General features: G+C 38.9%; 1 protein-coding gene across 3 annotated transcripts in view; it reads left to right on the top strand.

Moving 5' to 3' along the window:
• vangl1 (VANGL planar cell polarity protein 1) overlaps window positions 1–12,521 on the top strand; it is a 46,124-nt gene that overhangs the window by 13,937 nt on the left and 19,666 nt on the right. For all 3 annotated transcript variants that reach the window (XM_067493334.1, XM_067493332.1, XM_067493333.1), the window contains one exon: window positions 3,871–3,997. In XM_067493334.1, the coding sequence (XP_067349435.1) occupies window positions 3,871–3,997 (127 nt within the window). The remainder of the gene's footprint in view (window positions 1–3,870; window positions 3,998–12,521) is intronic.

The following is a 12,521-nucleotide window of genomic DNA, read 5'->3' as shown; positions in this document are numbered from 1 at the left end:
ATTGGTCCACAGACAGTTTGGCATGCCATGCTAGTTGGCTCTAAAACCATCTTGCCACCAGTCTCTCGCTGTGTGAAGTAGAGAATGTGATCACAACCGTACTCATCCTCAGGTGTTGGAGGGAAACTGTACTCTTAGATCCTAATTGGCACAACTCTGCCCAATCTCACCTCCATCTCTGCCCTCACAGGACCCCTCCTATCTCCTCTCTCATCCTCACCATACCAGTTTCAGGCACCCACACTGGAAGTCAAATTCCATTAATCAAATCATAGCACAGCATGCTGGTGGAATACCAACAAGCCAGCTGCATGCTAATGAGGCAGGAAGAGAATGTGGGAAGGGGGGTGGAAGGAGGGATAGGTGTGTGTATGTATTAGGAAAGAGGTGCAAATGCCCGAGAAGCTTGCTGATGAGGGAGGGGGAAAAAAGGAGAGGGGGAGGAAAGGTAGACACAGGTCGATCTTTTTAAACTTCTCCCTAGCTGTCCACGGGTCTGCTGACATCTGCTTGCTTGTATTTCCTGTCTGTTTGCATCCACAATAGTGTCTTTGCCCCTTTTTATTACATGTGTAGTCTTGCCAGGATAGTGAGAACCAGGTGTTCCCTCAACTTTTGTTCTTCTTCCACAATGAGTAATAGTTTGCTGTGTATGCAAATGTGTAACACAAACAGTGACACTAACAAGACAGACTTTATTGTTCCTGTGTGCATTTTGCATGTGTCACTATATGTTCTATTGAATAAAGTATTTTGGATCATTTTTGGGATCAGAAAAAATCATGGTGGGGCAGTATAACTGTTTTCCATTTATGATGTAGGAACTTAAAGAACACTTGAAGAATCAAAAATTAAGTATTCGATTTTAGTTACTAAGTTTAATATTCTAATATTTTTCTTTGCTGTATGAAAATAGCCTCATCATCAGAAAAGGTAAACAAAAATAAATTAGACACATCTACACTCCCTACCACTGTTCGATGCAGTTGACTAACCCCCCCAAAACATTTCAATCTGTCATCAATCTGGAAAGTAAAACAAAGGAATTTAGGTTTTTTCAAACTGATTTTCTACATTCCATAATTCTTTTTTAGCAACTCAGAAAGGGGGTTGTGCAGATTGAAAGTGATGCCAAAGTCAGTTGTTTTGTGGTAAATTTAAGCCTGACAGCCACTGTACTTTTTCATTGAGCTTGTTGTCAGTGGAGAAATTGACTGTTCAATCCTTGTCACGCTTGTGTTTTCACACAAGACATATGCTGTTAGTACTGATAACATTACATAGTACTTAGAATATGTCATTGGTTATAGACAGAAGTAAACTAAAGCATATTCTTTCGCCATCAATTGCCCCATTTTACTTGATGAAATGCTGATTTTTATATATATTTAATGGCCATTATTAATAATAACCTACTTTATAGCGTAAAAGCTAAACTCCTCCTTTTCTCACTGTGCTTTAACTGATACCTTTCCCTGCTACTGCTGCTACTTGATATTTTTTTCATTATTTAGCTGACTTTGAAGTAGCATTACCACTTCATGAGCCCCACTGCTCCTCCTTGTCTCCTCCTTCTCCTACTGCAGTCCTCCCTAATTATTAATCATAATTAATGAGTGTCTTTGACTGATAATTACTCCCCACTGGAATAACCATTACTGTAGTGGTGATGATAGCAGTAATAACATTTTAAGTAATACGGATAGCTGTAATATATTTAAGGCTTACATCGGCTTCTAATCTTTTGGATTTGTTAGATAAGAACATGTCAGTCACTCTGTCTATGAAAGAGGTTGCTGCAGGCTATTGAAAATGAACTTTCTATTACTGTGTGTGGATTTGAAACATTGCTTGCTTCTGTGATTTTTCTGTAGGAAATTATGTCCATGTGCAACAGGAAGAACAAGAATAGAGGCGGAAAGCGACTGGTTAACACCCTTTAATCATACTACTTGGATTCAGCTAAACTCTATTAGACTGGAGCTGCTCTACTGCTCTCAGTCATGCTGGCGCTTTCATTATCCTTGCAGAATACCCTGCAGATTGTGCTTATGACTTGCTGTTGTGTGACAAAGGAGCATTCAAGTGTTATCTGTACTTCAGTATCATTAGGTATAATGATACTTTTAGGGTCAAGAGATCTAATTTAACTTAATGTTTCTTTTTTTGTTTTCTATTTGTCTTTTCTATATAAACGCTCGGTTTTTTTGCTCATCATTTTAAAGAGTTCAAATATTGGACTTACCTTGATGGCCTGTAACACTGCTTCTAATTCATACCAATGAATTTGATTATTTCCTTGATGTTTATATTATCAGGTGACCAAAAATCTGTTAATGCTGGTTTAAACACGAGTAAAACAACGTTCTGTGCTTAAGTGGCCCAATGGATAGCAGTACAAAGAAAAGCCTCCTGTGTGGTGGGAATTAGATTTGTTACACTTCTGTTTTAATGTTGCTCGTACAAATGAAGTGATTACCATGGAATAATATACTCAGAGATTGCAGGAAACCCAATTAGGTTTATAAGGAGAAATAAAACAGCATCTACAAAGTTCCTCTTCACTGTGCGGCTAAAGAAGAACCGTGTCATATCTCTTTCATTCAACTCGTGTGCAATATATTTGTCCAGTAATCTTTTTACAGCATCTTCACCATGTAATATATATATGAGATCCGACAGCGCTGGTTCTGGGCTTTGTCTGTCTTTCTCAACAATTCTCAAAATCATTATCTGGCTTTTACATTAATTACACTTGAGGTTTAATGAAAACCTCAAAATTGTCTTTTTAGACAATCAGTTTTGCAGCATTTTGTCTTCATTCTCCTGAGACTGTCATAGTGCATGTATGACTAAGATGTCAGCAGCCGGGGTGGAAGGGGACAAATAAGGGATTAGCTGGGGGTTTTGGTAATGGAGCCACAGAGTGGGCACTGTGCCACGTGGAGATCGTGATGCTGGGCGGATGAAGTGGAGACCCGCTGTTGACACTCTACACAGGATTAGGGCTAAAAGTGCAGGGGGTCAGTCCAGCTAATGGAGCACATATGTTAGGGACAGAAGTCCTTGTAGAGAGCTGTGATAGAGTGAGGAAGGATGCCGAGGGAGGAGGTTAATGTGGGACAGAGTTCACATGGACTTATACTTATTCAGTCAGGCATTAGCTGGAGACTGAAAAAAAACAGTGTCATTTCTCCACCTTCACACAGTGTGCTTCTCTGGTCTTATCTGACTCAACCAGATGTGTACTGGTTACACATTGTCCTTGATCTCTTTGTTTGTCCTATGTTCATGTAAGCAACTCTGTTAGCCTGCTTGTCTCTGTCTAGTTTATTTGTCTGCTGGAGTAGAACACATCATAATGTGGTTTTTATATTTTTGTCAAATTAGACTCATAATCATGAACTGCTTGAATATGTTGCAGACAGCCTTTTTATGGAGCAGCTTCCTCAGGTATGCGGAAAAATCCATGATTTTATAGCGATGTCATCATGGTTATCTTGGACTAGACTTGAAAACTACAAATTCATAACCTGCTTTACAAAGAAACATGGTGTTTAAACAAGGTGCTACTTGGATATACGTATATTAGCAAGAGTAGGATCCTGTAGCTGTCAAGCTTGGCCATAGTCATAATAGGGTTAGGGTTACGATAGCTTGGTCTCTTCAGCTTCAAATTTTGGCATTTATTTATTCATTCATTCATTCAGTCTCTCCTTGTCAAGTCTCCCAAATGTATGGAAATATAGTACCAAAAAGCTGCATTATCCCTCTGAGACTTCCTTGTTTTTAGTGTTCCAGTAGTTCTTTACTCTTGCATATGTATAAAACTAACCTTTATTTATGGATAATTTTTTCCTTATTTTTCAGGGAGCGAAGCCGGGACCGCCACAAGTCCCGCAGTAAAGACAGCCGTTCAGAAAAGTCTGTAACAATTAACACACCGCCTGCAGAACCACTGCTGGGTGACTCAGCTGTCCGTGATGAGCCTGTGCAGGTAGGACTGAGTACAAATCCAAAAACTGCATGAAATACTATCACGTTTTAAGCAGAATTACCCTCCATTACTGTACAATCTTTATGGATGTCTCTTAATGTAAGAAGGGGTAAATTTAATCTGATTAATAAAGGATTAGGAGATTTATCAGTCATTAGTGGAAACGAGTTGGAATGATAACTGTGTTTATCAGCCTGCGCTGGGACAGGCCAGCTGGTATTTCAAGGCAAAAGCCAGAAGGACCAGTCCACTTTCGATGAGGTATCATATCACATATCAATGACTGACAAGCATGCTACAGGATATGGACACAGCAGATTGCTCCTCTGGTCTGTAAAACTTTGCTTTATCCCGTTGGTCAAAGGGAAACACTACTGTCCAGTGCAAGATAAGAAAGGTGGCTCCCCCCCCCACCCCCCAATCCCCCCATCCCCACCAGAATGGACCAGGCCAAGCCAAAACTGCAGCTTAGCTGTTTATGACAAAATTCAAACTCTGTTCTCAAAAATCATGCTGTCTTTCATGCCTGTGGATAGAAACCCAAAATATGGATTATGTGATGGAGTATCTGATAAAGCAGCAATATAAGGTAGGATGTTGTTTATCAAATGTATTTTGGCTTGTGTTTCTGAGGAATATTTTAACTTGGTTTTATACTGTACATGTTGTTTGTGTAAGTCAGTCTCATGGTTTAGTTCTATATACAAGGAAACCATTTGGTTGTTTCTTGCATTCGGATAAAAGGCAGCCCAAATAAAAGATTGTTGGCATGTGAAGTTGTGAAATTCCTGGACTGCTAACAATTCTTTGGCCAATAACAATTATAGTGAGAAAGAATGAGTAATAGCCAATTTGTCACCTTAGGTTTTGTGTGATATAGTGGAGCCAAACATGAGTAAATTAGCAGTAATTTCTTCTTCAGAAAAGGTTGACTATAGGGCAGCTGTGATTTTAAGATAAGCTGAACTCATTATTAATAAATAGTTTTTAGGGTCTGCAATATGGCAGAAAGTGTACAGATATATTTGTCCAAGTGAATACCTGAATGTAAACTTAAAAAAGAGAACTTCCTAATAGTAAATTCAGAACCTGTAAAACAACCAGCAAACAACAGAAAATGTAGGTAAACGAGTAAATATTGATATTTCACATGATAAACATTTTGCTTTTGGCACAGTATTTCCTGTCTTAGTTTTCAGTAGCATTAAAATCATACTGAAAATTACCAATGTGCTTTTGTTTCCTCAGAGAGAACAAAAGTATCAACTGGTATCAGGAAAGACAAAAATACACACACACACACGCACACACACACATATATATATAGGGATATATATATATATATATATATATATATATATATATATATATATATATATATATACACACATACATACCAGAATATTTTTACTGATAAATTAAATAAATTATTAATACCATATATTAGCAATGCACTGTAAACACACCAGACTAAAACCTATCCTTTTACCTCAAACAGGTTACATGTTTGACCAAAAATGGCATCTCACAAATATAGCCTTGTGAATGCAGCAACTCCTAACCAGTGCAGCATATGATGTCTTTCTTCACTTAAGACTTGATGACACTTGAGGCGTCTGTTCAGCTTTTGCAATGCAGCTTCTGTTGTTTTGTTTCTGGATTTAAACTTTTGCTTTAAAGCTCAAACTACTCAGCTTAGTGTAGCAATGAATGTTTGAACTGATGATGAACTGACCACTTTGCCTTTGCCTGTCTCCTCTCTGTGCATTGTCCTATTCATCTGTGTATACATACTCAAGATGTCAGAGCATTTATAGTGTGGTAGCATGTAAATTAAAAAGTCTTTATCTGTGTAGTAGCTGTTTAGAGCATTCCAGATGCTTTCAGATAATAAATGGAGAGCAGGGTTATAACATCATTTTGATGAGCAGGTAATCAGTTGTCTGTGTTGTGACATGGTGGTGGTTCTTCTAACACTCTCAGAAAGCAGTAATTTAAAGAATAGCTGCTGGCAAGTGTCAAATGCATTTAATGAAACAGGGGATGGAGATTTTAGTACAGTGACCTGTTCTAAAAGCCAAACAACTCTCGGAAACTGTGGCCTCATCAAGCATTAAGCTTAACCCAGTGAAGGGAAAAGATGACAAACACGCTTAACATCGTTATTGACCTACTTGGCGCTCACTTTCCCTTGTGGTAAGACTTGTTAGCAGTCCCTCTGTATGTGTTACTGTATTTTTAATGTGTCTAATTTTAAAACATGACACGATTTGCCACAGAGCACAGCCTTTAGTATTTAGTATTTCATCTTTAGTATTTTATTCATCATGTCTTATTCATGCCGAGGCCTGCAGTAGTGCTGCTGACAGGGTCGAAAGTGTTTAGCTTTAGTTTGAGTAATCAGGGCCACCAATTCTATTGAGAGGGAGGCTCAGCACAAATCTGTGTGTGAGAGAGAGAGTGGGATAGTGAGTGAGTGAGTGATCGTGTTCTCTGTCTGTTACCTCACATGTGTTCCTGCATGTGAGTGCTTTATGTCTCTGTGCATCACACTCGTCTCCGATTTGAGCAGAGCGGTGCTGCGCCCATTACTCCGCTGATGGGACTTAATCAGAGTCTTGGCTGACAGAGCAACGCATTGCTTGGGGCAAGGATTTCCTCATGATACATAACAAAAGGTTCCCATGGCTGTAATGTGTCTGTGATGCCTCACCATAGGAATTATAAAAACACACACTTGCTTTACATGTAAATGTGTCCTGAAGCACAACTGAAGAATTGAGCTAAACATGAAACTAGGCACAGAGTGGTTTAGAGGATTTGCTGTTGTTGTGACATGGTGTGCACATTTTATCACTTGGCGGTAAGCGTTCACAAAGGCTATATCAAAGCAGCTATAAGCTACATTAAGAGGTTGACATGTTGGAAAATATATTATTAATTTCAGAGCTCAATGTATACTGAAGATGAAACTGCAGCCAGTTTAATTATGAGCTGGTGGTTCCAGCTCCATATATGCATACCATATATCATACTCCATAAGAGTCTATTCATCTTCAGAGAGCAAATAATTTTTTCCCAAAATATCAACAAATATCAATTCTTTCTGAACAGACATAAAGTCGCTGCAGTTTTTGTGGAGACCTTTAGTCAGTTTTCCACTTTTTTTTTTTGCAGTTTTGTAATCTGTAATGAGGCTTTTGATCATACGCCCATTCTTTATGTTAGCTAAGATTGCTTGATATGTTAGAACAGAGCACTTCCATAACGTTGAACTCATCAAGGAAGCAAGCCAAAGCTCCAGGCTGTATGCTAATGTGTGAATGTGAAAAATACACTGTAATGTTGGATGAGCAGTAAAATCTCAAGTTGGGAACAAGTGGGACCAGTACAAGTCTCTGGCAAGTCTCTTTTTGTATTTTGTTTTTTTTGTCCTTTCGGGTTATCCCGTGAGTTCAGGGTCGCCACAGCGGATCATAATCCGCATTTTTGATTTGGCAGTTTTTACGCAGGATGCCCTTCCTGAAGCAACCCTCCCCAGTTTCTACCGCGCTTGGATCGGCCCTGCACAGCTGGGGATGGGAAAGGGCCGTTGGGGGTTTAGTGTCTTGCCCAGAGACACTTGAACATATAGCCGGGACTAGGGATAGAACCACTGACCCTGTGGTCTGTGGACGACTGCCTTTACCAACTGATGGCTACAGCCGCTCCAAGTCTCTGGCAAGTCTGCCTCTGCTTAATTTGACTGGCTGGGTGTATGTAAATAACAATGGTGGTAGGTAAACCTGACCTGGTTGTGGAAGTTCTATAAGTGGACTGACACTAAATCATCTGAGTAATTGGGTGAATTTATCATGTTGTTATTGTTGAATGTAACTGCATATATAGAGTGGGTAGCAGTGGAATTGAGTAGCTCAGCTCAATGTAGCATGCCAGCTTTGCAGCCTTGGAGTGTGTTGTGGAGTGATATTGAATGACGTGTCAAACAAGAAAAATGTGATATGTTTAAACCACAGCATTGTTTGAGAAGTAGTACCTGCGCATCTCAACCAACAGAGGGAAAACGTAGAGCTGAGGTTATTTTTAGATGTTTATGTGCAGTTTAGCCAAAGAACCTTACATTGCCCCCTGTTATATGTGATCTACCCTGGTGGATCCATTGAGCACAGTCATTGACAGGGATCAGTATGAGTGACTCTTGACTTTCCCCTGATTTTTGGTTCTAATTTAGGTCATTTGTGCAAAGATTAGCTTATTACTGGTAAGAAAATGGTAAAAGATAGTTTAGCTTAAATTGGATGGAACCTGTTTGATTTGAATGTGTGGCATGTGATTGCACAACATTTAAGCTCACATTGAAACTTAGAACATTTAACATCTTTTACAACTACATCAACATGACAACAATCTATCCTGTTCTATAATGTTACTGAGTTAATTATCCATTTATCATCTCATGCTATAGACAACATACTGTTTTCAGCCACTTTAAAAGCAATGTTGAAAGGAACATTGTATTGTGGTTGCAGTGACTGCTGCAATTTTCTCTGTTTTTTAAATTGCACCTCTTAGTTTCTAAATTCAGTAAACCCAGTTAAACTAAGCTGCTTTGTGATCTCAGCTATTCACCGTGTCGATGCAGACCTCAGTATGGCAACAACAGCCATACTGAGCAGACCGTTACACAGGTAGCTCTACCGCCCCAGATTCTTTGGCATCCAGGCAATTTCAGGATCTTAATAGAGGTATTTAGAAAGAGTATTTATCCTTGTGTTGGGGATCTCTTTCCTGTGGTGTTTGCCTCCTGGCCTACCCTCCTTTGAGACACAATCTCACACTACGTTGTTATCCTGGTGCTTTGCTGTGTTTTCCACATCTCTACGTGTTTGTGTGCGTCCGCCCATGTGTGTGCACGTGCTTATTGGAAGCTGCTTACCACAACCAAGCAGCAAGCTCTATGGGTGAGCATAGCAAGAAGGAGAAAAAACACTTTTTTCCATTGTAGATTTGGACAATGATCATTTTGTAAAGATAGCTTTTTTTAAATTAGGCCTTTTTAAACCTTAATTTGTTTTCTTTGGAGACAGAGAGAGCTGGGATTTGACATTTAACAAAAGTTGTTGGACAGATAAAACCAAGGCAAACTGTAGTTGATGATCACCACCTTAACCCCTAGGCCACTGAGGCAACCTTTTGGGAAGCTTTTTAGAAGTCTGAGGTTTTAACTTATGGCTGAAAGCTCAAAGTATCTGTTGAAAATATAATCCTATACGAGACTGTGTTACTGATATTTAAATAGATAAACAAGCTGATTTGTTATGTTTTATGTTGTTTTGTTTATTCTCCCTTATTCCATACCCACACACACGCACACAACCATGCAAGCGAAAGCTTAGCGACACCACCGTGCTCACTGGGTCAGAAGCAATGGACAGAGAGTGGTGCTGAGGCAAGAGATGAGGAGGAGAATGGACGCGGATGCCTTAAGGCAGAGATGGATAAAAGTGAGGGAGGAAAAGAAGGGGAAAAAGTGAGGATGAGGATGGGCGATACCATCTGATTATGTTGACTTGTCTGTTAATTTAGTTTATTCCACTTCTTTTTCCCTGCACACTCCCTCTATCCATCTATCAATTTAACCGCCCTTCCCTGGTATTGTCAGGGCATCACATGTAATCTTCTCATCAGCCCTCCCTCACTCTCTGCCTTTCTCCATAAAGCTCCCCACATTATGTGGCAAGTGAGTGGACAGTCCCATACAGTACCTCCTAAGGCATGAGGAGAAAGATTTCTACATAAGGACGAATAAAGTGGGGGCTGAACTGAAGATCAGCAGAGAGTCACAGAGGTTTCAGACACACACACTGTGATGGATCTTGGGAATTGAAGCTTGGGCTGAGTATAGAGACATTGTTTAGTCAGCCTGGACTGAAGTAAAGTTTGACGGTTGAGGATTACAGGATGCAGTCGCCAACTGTGATGGAGGGAGGAGATGAAGTGTTGCAGGTGTTTGAGTTTTGTGAAAATGTAGAGGACAAAAGAGAGGTGGTTGTCAACACCATTGAAGGAGACTCTAATAAGAACTCATCCCCATTTTCCAGTTGTGGACCAGGGATTAAAACAAGCCTGGTAAGATTGACTCACTAAACAAATTGGATACACAATGCAGGCTTGCTCAGGCACAAACTCTGATTTGATACGATTATTGCTGTACAACATGGAATACATGTGCACCATTTTTTGTGTGTATTTTGGTGCTTTTGTGAGACATTTAAACTCTGAACTTATCACAATTTCTATCTAAAAATATTCTTTGTCGTTACTTATTTGCTGTTAAAACAAACATAGTCTACATAGTCTTTATGTTTCATAGTCTTTGACTATGAAATTCACAGTTTAGTGCAGATCCAGAAAACATGAGTATGGGTTTCCTCTAGGTTACCACAGACCATCGAACATGACTTCTGCTGTCTGCTTTTCGACTTAAGAATGAATTGTATAGCACACATTTTGTACCATGGTCCAAATTCTCTTTTCTCCTTTCAGTTTGCCACTGCAGTAAAGTTTTCTGTTAGACAGGTGCCTTTTTATAATCTCTGCAGCTAACGTGGTCTTTTCTAAAATGGTTTGAAAAAATGAAAGAAAATTTTTGCAAATAATAAAATTAAAGATGTGTCATGTATATTGCTACCAACAAACTTATCACCGCCTTACAGTGGTTCAGATCTGTATAGGCCTCAAAGTTAATCTTACAACTATTTAAATGACTGATAAATGTGTTTTAATCTTTTTTATTTATTTATTTTTTTATGCTTTTTACAGATATTCTTGGCCTTGGTTTCTGCATCACATGTGGCTTTAATAATAAACACAGTAGTGCAGTTCTGTGTTTAGCTAAATTAGAAATACTGAATTTCCTTTCTCTGTCACTAACACTTGTGCATAATCCAGTTCAACCATACTACAATTATGAAGAAGTGCTGCTCAATTGTCAGTCTACCTTTGTCTCACAGTCACTTGTCTGTACTGTGAATTAGTGCAGGCAAATATTTTAAGTGCTTCTATTCCTTGTCATGACAAGTTCTTGGCATGTGGTCCACAGTTAGAACAAAGGTGATTTTAAATGGCTGCGAAGAGCTCTTTGGGAATGCATGTTACTGAATTTTACAAACACCTTGGCTCCCAGGAGTAATTGGAGTGCACTTGTTCCTGCACTGAGCAAGGGGCTTTATTTGCAGCCCAGTTATAGAAGAACAGAAAACAGGCTTTTAGTAGACATTGGATTTACTGTAAAAGACAATAGCTACTATTTTTACTCTGGTGGAGATAGAAAGCAGAAAACTTTAAAAGGTTTGTAAATGCATTCTGGCTGACATAGCGTGCCAGTATATATAGCCTTTCTGCTATATATACCTGTATACAGATGCAAACACACAGATGCCTTACGCTATGATTTCAGACTATTCATTTATATAACCACTAATACCTAACACAACTTTGTGTTATAAGTAGATATTAGTAAGGAGGCTGGTGCCAGTTGTGGTTGTAAGGAATTTCTACAGGTTGTTATGTGCAAAATATAGGATTTCTGTGATGTTATTTGTCAAAATGAGCTGTGGTTTGTGTTTTTTTTTTTTTTTTTTTTTTTTTTTGGTTAGTTTTTTTGTCAAAAAAACTGGAGCTGTCACACATTTTAGCGTCAAAAACAGCCTAAAGGCCTATTGAGCGAGAACCGATGCCATCAGAAAATCCCTCCAATACCCACAGTCTGCTCTGTAATGCAATATGATGCATCCAGACAAGTGTGTAAAGCTCAACAGCCACTGTATCATGTTGCAGCATTTAGTTTGCAGCCTTGCCAAACATTTATCAAAGAAATACGTTAATGGCACATTCTGGGTCTTATCAGACTGCTGTCTCATTGTGACTTTGAAAGCACCCTCATCTAAACCACTTTTGATGTTGCTGTATTTTTGTTGGCTGGAATGTGATGGAGAAAGAGATTTCCTGACTGTAATTTATTGCAATTTTATTCCTGACTTTACATTATTTTCATATACTCTTTAGTTTTGTCCTTTTAGCAGATGGTTGTAACTAGAAAAAATGGCGCATTTTTAAGTAAAGGTAATAACGCTGTCTGCTCAGCCTGACGTCTGTGAAAACATAATGATATATCTTCTGAATCTTAACCCATTTTAACAAAATAGCTGGGAAATGTGCATATTTGGTATCTTGTTCTAGCTTAACATAAAGAATGGTAATATAGCTTCATATTTAAAGCACTCTTAACATTTTTACGTTTGATAAAACCTTGACTTGAAATTTGATGAATGACCTCTCTGCCATTGTCACTGCATGCCCTGATCCTCACTTACTGCAGGGACTGCCTCAGTTACATAATCATGTGCTGGAGACCCTTGGCGAGAGCTGAAAGATTTAAAAGGATGCAAGGCTGAAGTTAAGATAGCGTTCTTAATGTTGGACCAACATCGAATTACCCATTAGGTACATTGTAATGATTAGT

Source organism: Channa argus, chromosome 23 (genome assembly GCF_033026475.1).
Source record: "Channa argus isolate prfri chromosome 23, Channa argus male v1.0, whole genome shotgun sequence".
Classification (NCBI taxonomy): domain Eukaryota; kingdom Metazoa; phylum Chordata; class Actinopteri; order Anabantiformes; family Channidae; genus Channa; species Channa argus.
Note: the sequence above shows the minus strand (reverse complement) of the source record. Positions and strands in the feature narration are given on the sequence as shown.